Source organism: Thamnophis sirtalis, unplaced genomic scaffold (assembly GCF_051295495.1).
Source record: "Thamnophis sirtalis isolate CommonGarterSnake01/CBP01778 unplaced genomic scaffold, rThaSir2_p1.2 scaffold_3, whole genome shotgun sequence".
Lineage (NCBI taxonomy): Eukaryota > Metazoa > Chordata > Lepidosauria > Squamata > Natricidae > Thamnophis > Thamnophis sirtalis.
The window spans coordinates 127,457,099-127,475,997 of record NW_028261383.1 but is presented as its reverse complement, the minus strand read 5'-3'; the positions used below and the strand labels follow the sequence as shown (position 1 = coordinate 127,475,997).

Below are 18,899 nucleotides of genomic sequence, written 5' to 3'. Positions count from 1 at the left end.
GTGTGTCTGTCTCTCTCTCTCTCTCTCTCTGTCTGTCTCTCCTCCCTCCCTGTGTGTGTGTGTGTGTGTGTGTGTGTGTGGATCCCTGCCCCCATGGATGGGCTCTTTTTTAACCAGGCGATCTTTGGCTGCTGCACAATCCCAAGGACACACGCTGCCCGGTTTGCTGAATCCGGCATGGCTTCAGAGAAAGAAGGCATGCGAGAAAGCCCCCCCCCCCAATCCCCCCTGCCTGAACGTTTGAATGAAGGAGGCTGCAGGCTCCTTTGTCCTCGGCTATGCCATTTTCTTTCGTTCTCTGCTGCCCAAACAAGTGAATGAGGCAGAGGGAGAATGAAAGGAGATTGCGTCCCTTCTGTCTCCCCGTTGCTCAGAAAAGCAACTCCGGGAAGGTCCTTTGGTGGCGGCAGGTGTCCTAGAACCTGCCTGCTAGCAAAGGACCTTTCCAGAGTTGCTGTTCTGAGCAACGGGGAGACAGAAGGGACAAAATACCGGCTGGCCGGGACGGGTATACAGGGCTGGGGGTGGGGCAGGCTTATTTTCGGGTCCAGTCACAAAAATCGGGACTTTTTAAGAATGCCCCAGGATGCGGGACAAATTGTGCAAAATCGTGACTGTCCTGCGAAAATTGGGACATCTGGTCACCTTAGTCTTGAGTGAGAATTCTGAGTCGACTAGTTCAGTGATCCTCTGTTTAAAGCTATCTATGGCATTTTCAGGAATTTCCTCCAGTACCAGAGGACAAATCATCTCTATTTTAGATGCCTGAAATGCAACTCTTGTACACTTTAAATAAAAGTTATGCTGCTAGTATGAATAAGGAACACATTAAAGAAAAGAAAGAAAACTCCAGCAGTATACGATTAGATGTAGTTTATTCTTTCACTCTTTGTTCCTGGTATCTAATCTATGAAAAGTTAGGAAACTCCATGGGCCATGTTTGTATAAGAATGGCTGTATCTCAGCACTCCATTACATCAGAAAACAAAGGATAAGAACAAATATGTTCCTGTCACTGGCTTAAAAAGAGACACTCTGTTCAATACCAGGAGGAGGAGGAGAAGGAAGAGGAGGAGGAGGAGAAAAAAGAAGATGAGGAAGAAGATCTATGTTTTTAATGTTCACGCTGCTGTTGCTGCATTTTTCTTCTGGCAAAAATTAATAAATGCTCAAAAACAAAGAGACACAGAGCATTGTAACAGAAGCCAGTTAAGAGCGGGGCTAGACAATGGTCGACCCAATTGGGACTCCGTGAGGGTCGACTAGACTGAGGAATTGCAAAAAGATCGGTAGGAGGAAGCGGCAAAGCACTTCCAGACTGCTATTAAAAATTCTACCTATTGTGCTTATTGTCACCAACTGAGAAGTTTTCAGCTTAACGCCTTCTGTATCCTGGAGAAGCTTAAACGAACTGTGGATTTAACTTAATTTATTTTGTCAAGCTTGTATGTGGATTAACAGATATAAGTATGAATATGAATATGAATAACAGATATAAGTATGAATATGAATACAGGAAATGGATACGAGTAAGTGGGGACAGTAGGACAGGGACGGTAGGCACGTTGGGGCGCTCATGCACGCGCCTTATTTCACTTTATGACTGCTACACTTTCTATTCCGCTTTTAAAATAAAATAAAAAAGGAAACTGCCGCTTGCGGACTCGCTGAGATGACGACGACGATCTAATATTCTAATTAATAGCACCTTCCCAAGCATAACTCTTCCCTCCGCCCCAACACCGGGATTAATAGGGTTAAATTGAGCGCCAGGGCATTTATAGCCTCCGGAGGGCGCTGCGAGGCCATTTCCTGATTTCCGCTGGGCTCTCTCGCTGCTACGTGGCTTCTCTCGCTGGTTGTTCTCAAACGTGGGAGGGGGACCTAGAGAGAGAGAGAGAGAGAGAGAGAGACAGAGAGAGGTCCGGAAGCGGCTGGCCCGGGCGGGCGCAGCAGTGGCGCGTGAGTGAGTGGGGCGTCTCCGCGCGCGGGTCTCCTTCGGCGCAAAGGGCTCTCCCCACCCCCACCCCCCCTTTGGTCTTTGGCGTTCAGAGGGGCAGATTGCGGCGGGTGGGGGCGTCTCTGTCTCTCACGCCCACCGGCTCGCTTGATTTTCGGCTTGCCTGCTGCCGTTGCCGTCCTCGTCGGCTAACGCGGCGTGGCAAGGCGGGTGGGTGGGTAGCACTAACTAGCACGGGAGGAAGGGGGTGTAACTCCTGCTGCTGCGGGGCCTTTTTGGAATCGCTGCCTAGAAGGGGCACCGGAGAGAGGGAGGAGGGTTGCTCTTGAGCGGCGAACAACCGCCGGAGAAGTCCAAAGTCCACCCCGGGCTGGGCTAGGCTTGGCGGAGGGGGAGCGCTCGGTGCCTCTTTTCGTCCTGTTGACTCCGTGGCTCGCACGTCTTGGAGAGGGCTCTGCTCCAGTAGTCACCCCCGTTTCGATTTAACACCAACGTTAAGCTGGTCCTGCCTTGTGGGTTTAGTCAATCTCGGAAACCTTTGCTAAACTGTTCCGGTTAGCCCCGGCTAAGGATTGCAAAGCCACAAAACCTGTGAAAACGGAACCTGGAATTAAGGAGAAACTTCCTAACAGTGAGAACAATGAACACTCCAGAAGTCCTGAATGCTCCAACACTGGAAGAAGAGATTGGACAACCATTTATTTGAAGTGGTATTAAGGTTTCCTGCCTGAGCAGGCAGGAAACCTTAATACCACTTCAAATAGAAGTGGTTCAAATAGAAGTGGTTGGACTAGAAGACCTCCAAGGTCCCAACTCTGTTACTCTGTTAATTTCAAAAATATCTGATTCACACTTTGTATGATTTCACACTGTTTCCTTCCTTATACTGGCTTGACAGAGATTTCAGCAGCTGCAGAGTTCCCCACTGGCAATTATCACTAGGAAGGAAAAAAAAACGCCTGTTTGTATCACCTGATGAAAAGCAGTGGGCTCCTGCTCTTAAAAAAAAAGGATTTAAACTTTATCTGCAAGTAACAAACGTTCATTTTACAGTTCTTTTCAGTATTCCAACATGAACTGAAAAATTGGAAGGGACGTCATATCAAATAGTTCTGGTGGATTTAATTCCACAAGGTTAGGAAGCTCGGTTTGCTTCCACCCCAGGGCTGTCTCTGGGATACAGTGAAAGATGCCCTCGATTTAAGCTTGACTTCTTTTTTCTGCTCAAGTGATCACTCGCTTTCGAGAAAAGGGCACTAGATGCCCATCTTTTCACTGTATATTTCTAGCCCCATTACAGACTCTTGGTGCTGACTTTAATGCCCTGAACAGCTTGGAGCTGGAATGTCTGGCTGAAGGAATATTTCCACCCACTCTTTTTTTAGAGAATGAAGTTAGGTGGATTGTTCTAAGTGACAGAGCTTTCTCAGTGTGATGTCCCATAGATTCTGGAGAGTCACCTACCAGCTTCCCACATAAGTAAAAATGTTATTTTCCCCCTAGAACTTAGAATTAATTTCTAAATAGAATTGAAATCTCTCTTTATTTCTGGAATATATATATATTCTTTATACGGTACATACCACCTTCTTGGAATAGAGCTTTGCCTCTGGTGACTTTCAGTTTTTTTAAAAGAACAGTAAAAAAGTTATTTGGCACAGCCTGTTTCTAGGGTGCTTTTCAACTTTGTAGCTCTGACATTCCCTAGTAGCCACACTTTCAGGTTTTAACCAGGACTGACCTAGCTTAGCTTCTGAGCCAATACAAAGCAGCTATAATTGCTAATGGTTGCTATATTCTATAGGGTTTGCTTTTTAATATAACCAGCAGAGATAGTGTTTATTATTAACATAAATTAAAGATACAACAATATTTCAGTAAAGTAATCAGCTAATCATACCGGTATTTATCTACAGCATTAATATGTGAAATCTGAATCTTTCTATTTTCTTAGGAACATAAGTATATTTATCAGATTAGCAGGACAATTTTTCTTCATTGGAAATTATGGCAAAATCTGGAGGAAAAGGAATTAATTTGAAGGACAAACTGGATGGCAATGAATTGGATTTAAGTTTATGTGATCTGAATGAAGTTCCAGTTAAGGAGCTGGTAGGTATCTGTTTTTATGGCCTGTAGAAATAACAGGTCTATAACATAATTGTGACATAATTATGAAACACAGTAAAAAAGTCCCTTTGGATTTTACTCTGTTTGTCATTGCTGATTAGGGAGCAGTACTCATCTCCATTTCAAGGGCCGTTGAATCTAAAGACATCTGAAGACATTTCTGTGGACATATGGCCAGCATGACATCACAGAGTATTGTTACATTCCCACCAAAGCATACCTATTTATCTACTCACATTTTCATGTTTTCTAATTGCTGGGTTGGCAGGATCTGGAGTGAGGATGGGAGCTCACCCCATTGTGCAATGCTCGGCTCTCGAACATGGGATGTCGGCTTTCCAGCCAACAAGCTTCAACATCTGAACTGCTATGCCATTGCACCACTGAAATACTGTGTAGATTTAATTAAATTGTAGGCTTTCCATTTATTCTTGATATTAGCCATACTTAACAGCAGGGGATCACAAATAAAACGCAACGATACCTGAAGAAGAAATTTTCCCACAATCCATATACATTTTTCTTCAAGAAACATTCAAAGCCCTATTGCTGTTTTGCTTTCTTGAGTCAGCAGCCCAGCATCATGACGTGCTTACTGGCTGTTGTCAAAAGATGTACATGATGGAAACTGGTCAAGAGATTTCAGATTTCCCCTGAAATCCCCATCGTGCATTTTTTGTATGTGGATTGTGGGAAAGTTTCTTCTTGTTCAAGTATTGTTGCCTTTTATTTTGTAGAAACTTATAGATTGTCAAACTTCAGAAAAGTTTAATTTTTTTCAAAGCTTCATATCTTTCAGCTGGTTATGAAACTCCAGTTAATACAAACAGAAATCCATAAACTCTGTGGCTTTCCCATCTTGTAAAATTTTGTGATCACTAAAGCTCTGCTCAAGTTCATAGGAGTAGGCGGGGTGAATTAAGCTTCCTATCCCCTTCTCAGCGGTTTATCTTGAAATTCCTGTTTCCTTCCATGGGAAACAGCAGTCTTTAAACAGGCTGGAGGTGGGATAATGGAAAAGAGCGTATGAAATCACAGTAGGTGAAAAGAGAATATTTGATCAGGTAGAACATGTAAGAATGATAGTATATACAAGCATTTCCAGTTACGTGAGCAACATCTGATTTCCATTGCCTCATATAGCTCAGTTTTAAAAACAGACAAACCCAAAGCCTCATTTTTAACTCATTGACAAATCTCATGGGATTTTAATGATATAATTGAATTCCAAGTTAAGATAGATATCAGGCCACAACTATAATATAGGTAGTCCTTACTTATCATAATTGATCCTAGAATTTTGATGCTCAGTCATTAGTATATTAGTGTAGCCTTTATTATGATTGTACATCATGTATACAACAAAATTGGTTTTAGCCTCACTGGTGCAATCCATGACAACAAATACAAACAACATAAATAGTATAAGGAATAATCCCTATGCAAGTAATTAGGAAAAAGAAAGAAAAAGAAAAACTAGTCATACATTTCCACATGTGCGTGGAGTGATTGTGATTATGTTTAAGACTCTAACAGCCCAAGGATAGAAACTATTTTAAACCTATTTGTTCGGATGGCTATACTTTGATGTCTTCTGCCAGATGGTAGAAGTGTGAAGAGTCACTGACCAGGGTGTGAATCATCTCTGAGTATCTTCCTTACTCTGTTAAAGCAGCGAGACCTGGCGATGTCATCCAGTGGTATTAGAGGGCAACCAATGGTTTCTTGTGCCAAATTGATCACTCTATAGTGCATTTCTGTCCGCAGCAGTTAAACCAGCATACCATACTGTAATGCATATGTGTACCATATTCTAATCATTAAGTGGTCACCATGTGATCTGACTCAATTTTGCAGCTGTTTTTATGATGGCTGTAAAGCAAGTTACCACAGTCATTAAGCAAGTATGTGTAAATCAATTCTCCTGAATGGGCATTTTCTGCAACACCAGAAACTGGCAAAAATGTTGAAAATGGGTGATGTGATGTGGGATGCGGCAATGGTTGTAATGCAAGCTGCTTGCCAAGTGCCCAAAATGTGATCACATGACCACGGGTGGTGATGGTGGTAGTATGGCAGTTGTAACTTTGAGAACAGAGGGTAGTATTGTTGGATGGTGGTTAAGTGAGAACCACCTGTATGGTAAATGAATATTTTTGGGATGTTGCTATCTAATGAAAATGAAAGCTTGTCCATATTATAGAAAATATTCAATTCTGAAGGTTTCTGGTATTGCAATGTAATATTAAGGTTACAGTGATTTATTGTCAGTTAATAAATGTACAATATAATTTTTAATTCTAATTCTTCGGCTCTTTTTCAGACAGGACTTCCAAAGGCAACAGTTTTGGATTTGTCCTGTAATAATCTTGCTACTTTACCGGTGAGTTTTAACCTTATATCTTGGAGGAACTTTTCATTATTGATGTTACACACAGTCTTCTGTGGTAAAAGGAAAGGAGCTTTAGCTGTTATTTTCTGAGATAAGGCCATTGATTATTGGAAGCAAGAGTTACTGAAAAGAAGAGTGTAAACAATTTATAGATTGAGTGTCTAAGCCATAAATTGTGGTTATAAATCACAGTAGCTGGATACATGCAATACACTAAGCAAATCAAACATGTTTATGTCCCTTAAAAATGCGGTGCAAACCCATATATCAAATAAGTGGAAGGACGTACAGTTAATAGTTTTTTAATGTACACGTTTTCATTTCACAATGAAGAGGCAGGAAACCCTACACCACGATAAGAAAGTTTGTGTTCCCATTTTATAAACAGCTTAAGAGAGAAACTGGAAAGTCTTTGAACCTCCATTCTTAGATATCACTTCTCAGTTTTCTAACAGGTCAGTCCTCTGTATTGTTGCTCAAAAATAATTTAATTAGGCTTATTCCTAGAAATTGCATGGTTTTGTGTTTTGTGTTTGGGTTCCAGTCAGAGTTCTGCAGCTTGACCCATCTGGTAAAATTGGATTTAAGCAAAAATCGGCTTCAGAATCTACCATCAGACTTTGGGCGCTTGATCAACTTGCAACACTTGGATCTGTTGAACAATCGATTGACTACTTTGCCTGTTAGTTTTGCCCAACTCAAGGTAATTCTATTCTTTTAGAACTCTTAGATTGGGTTTAGCCTAAGATATATTGGAGATTTTTCTATCATTGTTCAGAAATAAGGGTGCATTTAGTGTATCTGTTCTTACTGTTCCTTCTCTGAAACATTGAGGGCAGCACTAATTAGAATAGCAATAGCACTTGGATTTATATGCTGCTTCATAGCCCTCTCTAAGCGGTTTATATATTGTCCCCAACAATTTGGATCTTCATTTTACCCACCTCAGAAGGAATGGAAGGCTGAGTCAATCTTGAGACTGGTGAGATTCAAATGCCCAAATTGCAGTCAGCTGGCAGTCAGCAGAAGTAGCCTGCAGTACTGCATTCTAACCACTGCGCCACCGCGGCTCAGAATGCTTCCAAAGAGTAAAACTGAAAACCATGATCATGATCTGGGCCTAGTTTTCTATGCATTTCCTTTTTAGAACCTGAAATGGCTTGATCTGAAAGACAACCCTTTGGATCCAACACTAGCGAAGGTAGCTGGAGATTGCTTGGATGAAAAACAGTGTAAACTGGCAGCTGTCAGAGTAAGTTAATTCACTTTTTCTTTTGATGCAATATTCTTATTTCACCTTTGAGAGAGTTTCTTAATATTCTGGGTCATTTTCTCATTTTTTAGAAATATACTCTGAGGTACAAAAATGTCCAAATTCAAAGATAAAAAAATGAACTGTAAAACCTTTTTTAAAAAACAAATACTACAGGTGGTTTTTTCTAGGGCCTTTTTTTTGGGGGGGGGGGCATATTATGAGCTGTCAGACAATACTTCCAGTGAGGATGTGGTGAACTAATATTGTTCCTGAAGGACAGGGACAACATTATGATGGAGATCAATAGCCAGAAGTTGAACCCTGGCTGGCTGGCAGAAAAGAGCTAGTGAGATCACCCAAATGCTCCTCAAGAGTAGATCATAGGAACTGGTTTTGGGAGTCAGCTTTGGGAGTCAGAATTGAGTGATTGAGAGTCAAGGGGTTTGCAACTAAGCTCATAGTTGTAACATAGCCTCTATGGATATAAAGCTTGACTGAACTACATTTCCTAATCACGTTTGGAATTAGTTTTTTTTTTTAACTGCTCTTCAAATATTAAACTTTTTTAGAATGGCAAGTTTTATGGTGTTCACTGGGTGAGTTTCCTTCAAATTTTCAAGCTATTGAAAAGAAGCTCCTGCGAGAGGATGCGGCCAAAATACATAGAACAATGTAACTAACAGCAGACACAGTTCTAAGCAGTCTATAATGTATGGCTAGAGATAGCAGTGAGACACAACTTATAACTCAATCATGGGCAGACACACCATTATGGTAGAATAAGTAACCTTTGGGGAATCAATTGAGCCTGTCCTGGTTGAGAACAAGAATAAGAGGGTTCCTTGTTATCAGTATCTGGAAGGGAGAAGAGCAGGCATAGGAAAAGAGCCCTGGCTTCTTTTCTCCCCAGGGTTATTATAATAAACACTTCTGCTTCTTCCCATGACCTTACAAGATGGCAACCATACTCAAGAAAGACTTTGAGGCAGATAAATTCCATAAGAAGTGTTCCTCAAATTAACTCCACCACCTTCTTGGTAGGTGGGTGAGCATCTGCCATCATTTTGCCATACTTGAGATAGTACTAGCAAAGACACATGGCTTCTGAAGACTATCCAACTGCACTGAAATTCAGAGACGATTCTTGTTTTCCCTAGTTTTAGAGATTGGGGAAAAACAACAAAGGATGAGATGCTATATACCCGTAGTCCCCAACATTTTTGGCACCCGGGAGTGGTTGGTCGTGGTTTTGCTTGCTCACCACTCACCTCAGCTGTGCAGCCTGGTTTCTAAAAGACCATGGACTGGTACCAGTCCATGGCTCGGGGGTTGGGGACCCTTGCTATGTACCATCTGTGAGAAGCCAGCTTGTCAACCTGGGAAAGGAATTCCAGTATATTCTCAATTGTATTTAGGTTATCAAAGGAGGTCTTTAAGAGCAATTCGAAGCCTCAAGTTGCTGAACTGATTGATTAGATGGCAGATTTTGAGGATGAAGAGCTTAAGATCCAAAGCTGAGGTTATAATTCCAGACAATTAACCAGCCTCTATATGCTAAGCAGAATTTGCATGCTCCCATTAAGCAGGCTCGCTTGTTGTTCCTCATATTTGCATATGGGAAGGATCAATTCCACAAGTCGGGGCCTTTTCCCCTTCACTTTGTTTTGGCATCCAGGTGATGATGTGGATAGGACACTTGAGAATTCAGTTCATCCATATTTACAACTGTCTAGACACCTGCTCAACAGTTTTGCCCTCAAGGGAAAGGACAGTGACAACTTCAGTTCCTCAGAAAACGTGGCTTAGCAGGGAACAACAGATTCTTTCTGCACAGATATTGCAGCTGATATCAGTTTTCTATGTCTGCCTCCAGAGCAATCATTCCATTTGCAGAGAACATTAAGAGGGATGATAGACTTTGGGAAGTAACCCCTTGTGGCATTTAGAAAAAGTACACAGAATGATCCTAGCAAACATTTATGCAATGTTATGGACATCCTTTCATTCAAGTTCATAAACTCAACAGTTCCTGCTATCATTCCAGCCTTAATCCAGGGCCTGACAGTTGCATGCACAGTAGCCGGATCCCTACAGGGATTGCTGGGGTTGGCACCGTGGCCAGAGGGATACACTTAAAGAATCAAACAAGAACAGCTAATGACAAATACTGGTCAAATGGGTTGAGCTTACTCCAGTTCTCTCAATCCAGGGCTGTTGTGTCCAAGGTACACTTAATATACATTGATTTTTAAGGTGACCAATTTAATCCGTTTTGAAGCAAAGATGTTTTCCATAGCATATACTTGAATTAATATTCTAGATCAAGGCCTGCAGGCTGGATGTGGCCTGTGGGGTGCTTAAATCTGGCCTGCAAATAGCAAAGGACTGGCCTGCAGTGCCTCTGCTAGCAAAAACAGAGCATGGTGCCCCCTGTGAGTGACCCTCTACACCCCAGTTTTGGCCTGGACAGACTCCTGCAGCACCCTGCCAGCCAAAACAGGGCATGGGGGGGGTGGTCCACGGAGGAGAACTACAATGCTGATCTGGCCCTGAAAGAAAATCCAGTTTGACACCCCTGTTCTAGATGATCTCTAATACAGTTTTATATTATAATAATTCATGTGTTGTGGCTTTGATTCCGATGCTTAAGTAATGCTTCAGAGATGGAAGATATACTACGTGTTCATTGGCAGGAAGTGCTTAAGACCTAATCGTATCACTTTCTTTTATTTTCCTTGGCATTCAAAAACAAACATCGAGATATTTGTGTAAATTATTTGCTGAAAGTTTGTGTACATGACAATAATTTAATATTAAATACTCATGGATCAAATGAATTTTTTTCACTTTTCAGTTGGAATTGAATTCTCACCAAGGTTGAGGGCTTTGTTCCTATCCCCTTCCTTTTTGTAATATGTGACTTTGTTCACTTGCTTCATTAATTGGAAATTATTTGCTCTGTGGGCATTACTCCATGTGTTTGTTCTTTATGAATGGTACATTGTACTCTGCACTGTATATCTAGCTGTATGTGGGAGTGTCCACTAATGTATTATGCCTTTGGGTGGAGAAATGAGGAGTTGGATTAAATGACATTCGGCTTCTCAAGTCCTCTTGGTCTAAGAAATACTTTTGGGACTAGCCAAATTAACTTCCTCTTTTGTAAACATCTTTCCTAAGATCAGTTTCTATGTGCGTAAAGAAAAGGATGCTATCTTTTCCTCCTAGTTCTGTAAATGTAAAACCTAATTCACGTGTATCTCCTAATTTATCTGTAAAATCTAATATATGTGTATCTCAAAGGTACTGCAGCATATGAGAGTCCTCCAGTCTGAATTAGATTGTGAGAGGCAACGAAAGTTACAGAAAGAACAAGGTAAATTTAACAATTCTATTTCATTTTGTGATGTGGGCTTTCTTTGGGGAATGACACAACTCATTTACACAGGATAGGTTTTTAACTCAAATGGGGCTCATTACCAGTCAAGCAAGCATTTTGTCACCAAATTAAGTTAACACCAGGCTCTTTGATCTATATTTGTTTTCTGTGTTATAGATCATTATTTCCTATTCATTCTGACTTACACTACATTCTTATTTTCTAGTATGCTTATATATGTACTCTAAATTAGATCTATCTTCCTCACTTCCCTTAACAAATTAACTCTTTGACTTGCTTGTAAATGTGGATCGAGTGTGGGGGTTTTCGTGTTTGTCGGGGGTGGGGGGGGTTGGGCTTTCCATGCCAGGTGGGAGAGAAAATGTTATTCAAGATGCATTGATTGCATTTGGGAAGTGGAGATTTTTTTTACATCAGTATATAGAATGGAGATTATCCAGGATCAATGCCCTGTTTGAGAGAATAGTTTCCTTCCCATCCCACACTTAACAATTTTATCAAGTAAGTGTTCACATGTGGAGTCTCGTAATTCACCCTGTGATGAATCATCTGAAAACCGGTATCAGAGATCAGTTCCTTGGCACGATATAAATTAAATGATGCGCCTGAAGGAACTGTCTAAAGGACGTGATATACATTTCTTCTTTTTGTGCTGCTTTCCGGTTCCGGTATTGCAGCTTTAATTTAAGCCATTATTATGTAATTGGTGAGAAGAACATGAATTGGGAAGTCAGGTTATGTTATCCTTGAGGTCATTCTGCCTTTATAGTTGGACTAATTGGTAGAAAAATGGAGTACACATGATAGGCAGTAGATATTTGTTGAAATCCAATGTGACTGCTACTCTATATAAAGGACTATATTCAATTGCTAATAGATACACACACAGAAAAAAGTGGGAGGTTGTTGGTGCAATCTTGCTGGAGTACAAAGGGCAGCTACATCCTCCAAGATACAGTGCTTTTTTCCAAGCTGATACAGAGACATGCGCACACTCACAAAGCTAAGGTTGTGGATATAGTTTGTTTTATAGAATAGAATAGTCTTTTGCTGTCTACAGTACTTTCCCCCCCCAAGCTGAACTTTCTCGTAGTTTGCCTGAAAGATATTTGACTGTGACAAAATATTAGCATGTTTCAATTGTAAATCCTTTTTGATCTAAACATTTTATATGACTGGGAAGAACCTCAGTCTGCCACGAACAGGACATTTTTCACAGTGTGTAGTCAAAGCGTTATTGGCAGCATATTATTTTTGTGCCAGCTTCTCTCTTTCTCTCTCCCTCTCCCTCCCTCTCCAACTGCCCTTCAGTAAGCGACTGACTCTTTCACCAAGTCTTGTCAGAGAGGGCACTCAAATGACTTTCACAGGCACCATCCAGATCATTCTCGTGCTTAAGAATGAAATCTGTTATCAAGTTCTTGAATAAAATTAATTTTCTTACACAATCCCTCACTTCCTCCCACTTCTTTAGTAGGTAATGATTAGTCATAAGAGAGATTAACATTCTTAAGCAATTCTTAAACAATTCAAGCTGAGATTAAAATAGCTTTCTGTTCCAAAGCAAAATTTGGTACATGGGCTTTTGTTTAAAAAAAGAAAAGAAATAATAACTACTTTTGGTTATTAATGCTATTTTTATAGGCTTTTTTGTTGAATTAGCAGCCTTTTACTTCTTAGGTTTTTCAGGGGGGGCGGGGCGGGGAATGCATCTGAATCTCCTTTTGATTGTGTTTGTTAAGTCATTCCTAAATAGGGAACTTACATATTTTTAATGTACAGAAATGGAACTCCTTGACATAATGAATGTACCAAATTGTTCCAAATGGGAACTCTGTGCCTACCCATTAATACAGATGAAGAACTATTTCAAATGGCTCATGTTATTGCCTTATATGTCCTTTCTATTCCAGAGGAGATTTGAGGGTCTCTCTTCATGGTTGCCCCCAATATTCACTTTCCAGTCACCATTCTGAATTGTCAAATTTCTGTCTTCTATTTAAATGCTGTTGCTTTTGCAAAAGATTAACAATGGGAGCAGAAGGCTTCTCCTTGGCAAACTCTACCATTTTTGTCTTTTCACCAAGTCAAAATTATATCTCAAAATCCAGCCATTTTGCTATTGAGTTTCAGTGGTATGAATTGTGGGGGTTTGAAAGCTGTAAATGCCATGCTGCAAGTAGCACATCCTCAAGACAGAGGAGCAAGGAGCAGCTAGCCAAATGAGGCTTTAGTGGCTTATGGAGAGATAAAATACAGCTTCACTGAGTGATAACATTTTTGCTGTAGAAAATTGACCCAGCCATTTCAGCATATTTAAAATGTTTTAAGTGTTTATTATTGATAGTATGCCGTACAGGTAGTTCTCGACTTACAATAGTTCATTTAGAGACAGTTCAAAGTTATAACGGCACTGAAAAAAAGTGACTTATGACTGTTTTTCACAGCAGCATCCCCATAGTCACGTAATATACATTTGGATGCTTGGCAATTGGTTCATACTTACGACGGTTGTAGTGTCCCACATTTATGTGATCTCCTTTTGTGAGCTTCTGACAAGAGGTCAGTGGGAAACCAGATTCACTTAACAACCGTGTTACTAATTTAACGACTGCAGTAATTCACTTAACAAAGGTGGCAAGAAAAGTTGTAAAATGGGACAAAGCTCTCTTAACAAATTTCTCAATTGTCATAAGTTGAGATCTATCTATATATTACAAAACGGCTATGTATTGAAGAGTTGATTTGTGTTCTGACCTAGTCTTCCTGATACAGTAAAAAGCACACGCTTAATCCCCAAAACCCTCTTTTTATTTCAAAGGCTGTGAATTGCATTCATTCACAGCCCGTAATGAGTCCCAAATAAAATACAATAGCAGAGTTGGAAGGATTTCTTTTAGGAGCTGTTATTTTTCTTCCTCATTGGTATTGTGCTAGACTGGGTTTTTGTAATCTCATTTTTCAAAATTTCCCAAGCTTTTTGAGTTGTTTTCCCCTTCATTGTTTTCCATGAATTTCATCCATGGAATTCTTCCCAAGCTCTCTCTAAGTTTATTGAAATTAGCTCTTTTAAAGTCCAAGACTCTAGTTTGACTTTGTTCTACTACTTGTGTTTGCATAATGTTGAATTCCAATATTGCTTGGTCACTTGCCCCCAGGGTTCCTGTTGCTTCAACATCTTCTATCAATTCCTCTCTGTTAGTGAGAATTAAGTCCAATATGGCTGATCCCCTTGTTCCATTCTCTACTTTTTGGGAAACAAAGTTGTGTGCTAGGTTTGTTAGGAACCTGTTGGATCTTCCACTTGGTGCAGAGTTTATTTCCCAGTTGATGTCAGGGTAGTTAAAATCCCCCATTACTATTATGGTGTGCTTCCTACATACCTTAGTTAGCTGACTAGCAAAAAGTTCATCTACTTCCTCTGCTTGGTTGGGTGGCCTGTAGTATAGACCTATGGCAATGTCATTTCCCCCCAACCTTTAATATTGACCCAAATGCATTCAAGATAGTTCTCATCATTGTTGTGCTCTATTTCTGTAGAGATGTAGTTATTTCTTAAATATAGTGCAACTCCACCTCCTCTTTTATTTGGTCTATTTCTTTTAAATAATTTAAATCCTTCTAGCTGTATGTTCCATTTGTGGGTTTCATCCCACCAAGTTTCTGTAATGGCGACAATATCGTATCTGCCTTCATTTACTTGAATTTCTAATTCACCCTGTTTATTCCTCATACTCTGCATAGGTGTATAGACATTTGAGTCCATTTTGATTGACCCTGTGTTTACTGTCTACATAACCTGTGTTATGCCTGACTGCCCCAATTTTCTTGCCACTTGTATGATTCATGCACATGGTATGGCACTCACTATTAAATGCTTGGTTTTGCTTGGCAGCAGGACTGATAATCTTACTCACAAACATCTATATTACATGCACTGATAACCCTATGAATTTTAGATTGCTGGGGACAGAAATGTTCTATATCAATTAATTCTCTGTCCCTGCTGTTCAGTTTAAATGTTTATCCAAGAGCCAAGGTGGCGCAGTGGTTAAATGCAGCACTGCAGGCTACTGCTAGATCAGCAGGTCAGCGGTTCAAATCTCACCGGCTCAGGGTTGACTCAGCCTTCCATCCTTCCGAGGTGGGTAAAATGAGGACCCAGATTGTTGGGGGCAATATGCTGACTCTCTGTAAACCGCTTAGAGAGGCCTGAAAGGCCTATGAAGCGGTATATAAGTCTACTGCTATTGCTATTGCTATCCAGAAAATCTGTGAATTTAATGCCAAGTAACTCAGTCTCTTTCTTGGATGGGTGCAAACCATCTCTTTTGTACAGTTTTTAATTGGACCAGCTGCAGACATTATGACTAATAAAACCAAAGCCTTCCCTTTTACACCACTCCTTTAGCCACATATTAAACTCTGCTACACGCTGGCCCTTCCCTTTTTGTTCCTTATATACTGTTAAAACCTCTGAAAAGATAAGCCTACAACCTTTACTACTAAGTTCATACCCCAAGCTCTGGAAATCATTCTTCACAGAAAGTACATCTTTTTGGGTCAGATCATTTGTGCCAAGGTGTATAATAGCATCAACATCACAGTCCTTACTTGCATTCTTGACTAGTAGTCGTAAGGAGTTCTACAGTAGGCTGCAAAAGTCCTTCAGGATAAGGCTGATAAAACCCACCTTTATCTTCCTTGACGCACTGCCACACTGCCAAAGACTTAATTGGCAATTAGCTTGGCAAGGCCACACGGAGTAAAGAATCAAAACGGAGCTTCAGAAGGTAAACTGACCAGCATGGACCAAGTTGCTTCCTTGCAAAGGCTCATGTGCCTTTGCTCCTCCTTTATGTCCTATGGGAGGGGCCAATCAGTTCCAAACCTTACTTCCGAGTCGCCCCTTCTGTTTTAACTGTTCTTGCCTTCTGGACGCTCTGCCCATGCACACACTGGGAACAGGGAGAGCCTGTTCCTCTGCCTCGCTGCTGTCCAACTCTGGAGGCTCACGAGGCAGCACATAACTCCCAGATGGCCCTGGCCCCCTCTCTGCCTCCGACGCAGAGCCTACATCCGAGACTTCCCCAGACTCCAGGACTGGCCCAGGTTCCTCCCCAACCTCCTCACTGTCTGACTCTGCTGCCAGCTCTGCAGGCCGCTGGCGGACCACAACAATTTGGCTGTTTATGATTGGTGAAGAGAAGCCATCACTGCTAGTCTGTGTTCTCAATACCTCCTATGTTACAGCATAAAAATTGATACACTGGCCTTGCAGGCCATCTTGGTTGTGCTGGATACAAATTCAAGAGAGCCTGTTTGGTAAATGCAACTTTCTTATTTGAGATAAATCCGCAAAGCCTGTTTCTCCTGATTGGATAGAGCAGTGTGAAGGTGCAGTCTTCTAAAAGAAATATTTTGGGTTTATGCTTGTGTGCAGAGCTAGAGAAGAAGCGTGAAGCAGAGCGGCAAGTGAGAGAGGCTCAAGAGAAGGAACTACGTAAGCGGGAGAAGGCTGAAGAGAAAGAACGTCGGAGAAGAGAATATGATGCTCTTAGAATTGCAAAGCAGAAAATGACAACACAACAAAGAAGAGAAAAGGGTGAAAATAAAAGTAAGAAAATATTCTTATCTAAAGAAAGATAAGAATTATCTGAAATAGGGAAGAAATTATCATGACTAAGTTTGGTAAATATGCCGTCACAGAAAGACCAACAAGGACACAGCACATATATGTCTTTAATAGTCTACAGACAGCCTGAAACCCATAGGGGGGATAATCCAAAAATGGCAAAAAAGTGAGCAAGCCACATATCTATTGAGATGTTTTATTTGCCCAGTCTCTTTCTGTTGCCAGCTTTCAGAACTGAGTAGAAGATTGTGGTTATATAATTTAGCCATATTAGTAGCCTTTTATTTTTTTATATCAGCAAGGCTAATATATTAGCCATTAGGAAAAAAATACCAATTAATCAAATATCAAAGCACTCATTCTCTGGGGAGCAGAAGTCTTAAAAGTACAGAAAGATCTTGGCTGGATAGGAAGGTTCGCTGAACTATTTGGGTTGAGTTTAACAACCCTCATATGTTTGCCTTGATAGGATCAGTTAAACATGGAAGAGTTCAATTAATTTACTTGTTCTGCTTTGTATTCCTTAAATAGCAGAGATGATTTCACACTGGATGTACTTTGAATTTATGGAGTTAGGTCTGAGGCAAAATTGATTTTGCTGCTTAGCATGGAATTGATTATTTTTATTTGGCGATCAGTTTAATAACAACTTTTTTGTTCCCATTGTTTTTTTTACAGAACCCTCTGTTTCCCATCCGTCTCATCCACTGAAAAAGGAACGCTCTTGGTCTAGAATTTTGCTGAAGATGTTTCTGCTTCTCCTGTTAGGTGCCTTGAGCACTCTGGCTGTTTGTAGGGTTACAGAGCTACAGCACCAGCCACTGTGTGTCAGTGTGAATATGCTGTATGAAGATGCATTAACCTTTTTACCAAGTCGTGAAATCTTTCAAAATATACTGCAGCCAAACTCACAGCAATAATGCTGTCTGGGCTCTGAAGGACACTTGCCTCCTGCTCCCCCCCCCACCCCCATATTAACATAGCCAGAATTCCTATGGAATTATAAACTCTGGTGAAAATCACTTTCAGTTGTTTAGCAATGGCGGCTTTAAACAGAGCAGATGTTGGCCCAGATCTTCTTTACTGTATCTTTTTGATAAATAACGTATTCTTTTTCCAGAGTGGAGCCTTTTTTAGGCTGCAAACCATAGACTTCTGGTCTGTAGAAAAAAACTGCTTATCAAGTGAAGCTAGCTTGTCATTATAAAAAGCTTTACTACGCAACAGCCTTTGCATATTACCATTCTAGCAAAGATGCTCATTCTGGAAACCATTATACCAGATGGCTAAATCATCCATACAGTTGAGAGCTAAGTTTATTGTTACATAAAAACTCCTTCAAATCCAGTTTGACTCCTGGTGACTTTATGAACAATATGAACATGATTTGCCAGTGCCTTCTTTCAAAATGTTTTCCCACTTTTTTGTATAGCTACAGCCTTAATACTCTCTAGAGCAGTGGCCCCCAACCTTTTGGGCACCAGGAACCAGTTCCATGGAGAGAGGTTTTTCTGCGGGCCAGGGGAGGCATGGTTACACATGCTGCCTACATCCCGTGGATGGGGCTTAGCTTGTTTGCATGGATCGGTTACTGGCATGCCATGAACCGGTGCCGGTCCATGGACTGGGAATTGGGGATCCCTGCTGTAGTTTCTTAACCTCAGCCACTTTAAGATTTGTGGTCTCCAGCTCCCACAATTTTCTACCCAGCATGCTGGAAGTTGAAGTCCATATATCTTCAAAAGCAGCTGAGGTTTTGAAATACTCTCCTAGAGGACTCACATTCAAGTATAGAAAATCTGCCTGGTTCCTGCTTAGTTCTTGTTACATGCCCGCCCAGGCAGTATTTCTCTGTTGCTTTATACATCCAAATGTGATGTTTCACATCCAAAACCTTAAACGTGCATATTACAGCATCTAATCTACACTGCACTGCTGGGAAAATGTATTCAAGTCTTTCAAGAACAATGTTTCTCAACCTAGCAACTTTTAAGATGTGTGGCCATGTCTGGAACTGAGGTCCACACATCTTAAAAGTTAGTAGGATGAGAAACATTGCTCTGGATAGAAACAAATACATACTTCTGCATATGCCCAAATATAATATTTTGGTAGACATCTACATTC

The 18,899-nt window shown here is 40.8% G+C and overlaps 1 protein-coding gene across 5 annotated transcripts; it reads left to right on the top strand.

Moving 5' to 3' along the window:
* Positions 1-1,841: 1,841 nt before the first annotated feature.
* Positions 1,842-18,119, top strand: LRRC59 (leucine rich repeat containing 59). Of its 5 annotated transcripts, none has more exons than XM_014053910.2 (8): positions 1,842-1,962; positions 3,915-4,072; positions 6,414-6,473; positions 7,027-7,185; positions 7,630-7,734; positions 11,041-11,113; positions 16,581-16,754; positions 17,451-18,119. In XM_014053910.2, exons 2-8 carry the CDS (start codon positions 3,968-3,970, stop codon positions 17,690-17,692), a joined length of 918 nt encoding a protein of 305 aa, XP_013909385.2. In that variant the 5' UTR covers positions 1,842-1,962; positions 3,915-3,967; the 3' UTR covers positions 17,693-18,119. The 5 variants fall into 5 exon arrangements, with proteins under 5 accessions (XP_013909385.2, XP_087566135.1, XP_087566132.1 ...); XM_087710009.1 differs by having other exon boundaries at positions 3,915-4,076; positions 6,418-6,473; XM_087710006.1 differs by having other exon boundaries at positions 1,902-1,966.
* Positions 18,120-18,899: the final 780 nt, after the last annotated feature.

Bases quoted from the DNA above. Each gene is read 5' to 3' on its own strand.
- LRRC59 (XM_014053910.2), top strand. From the start codon at position 3,968: ATGGCAAAATCTGGAGGAAAAGGAATTAATTTGAAGGACAAACTGGAT. The intron at 11,114-16,580 runs GTAAATTTAACA...GCTTGTGTGCAG, and splicing joins AAAGTTACAGAAAGAACAAG to AGCTAGAGAAGAAGCGTGAA. The intron at 16,755-17,450 runs GTAAGAAAATAT...TTTTTTTTACAG, and splicing joins AGAAAAGGGTGAAAATAAAA to AACCCTCTGTTTCCCATCCG.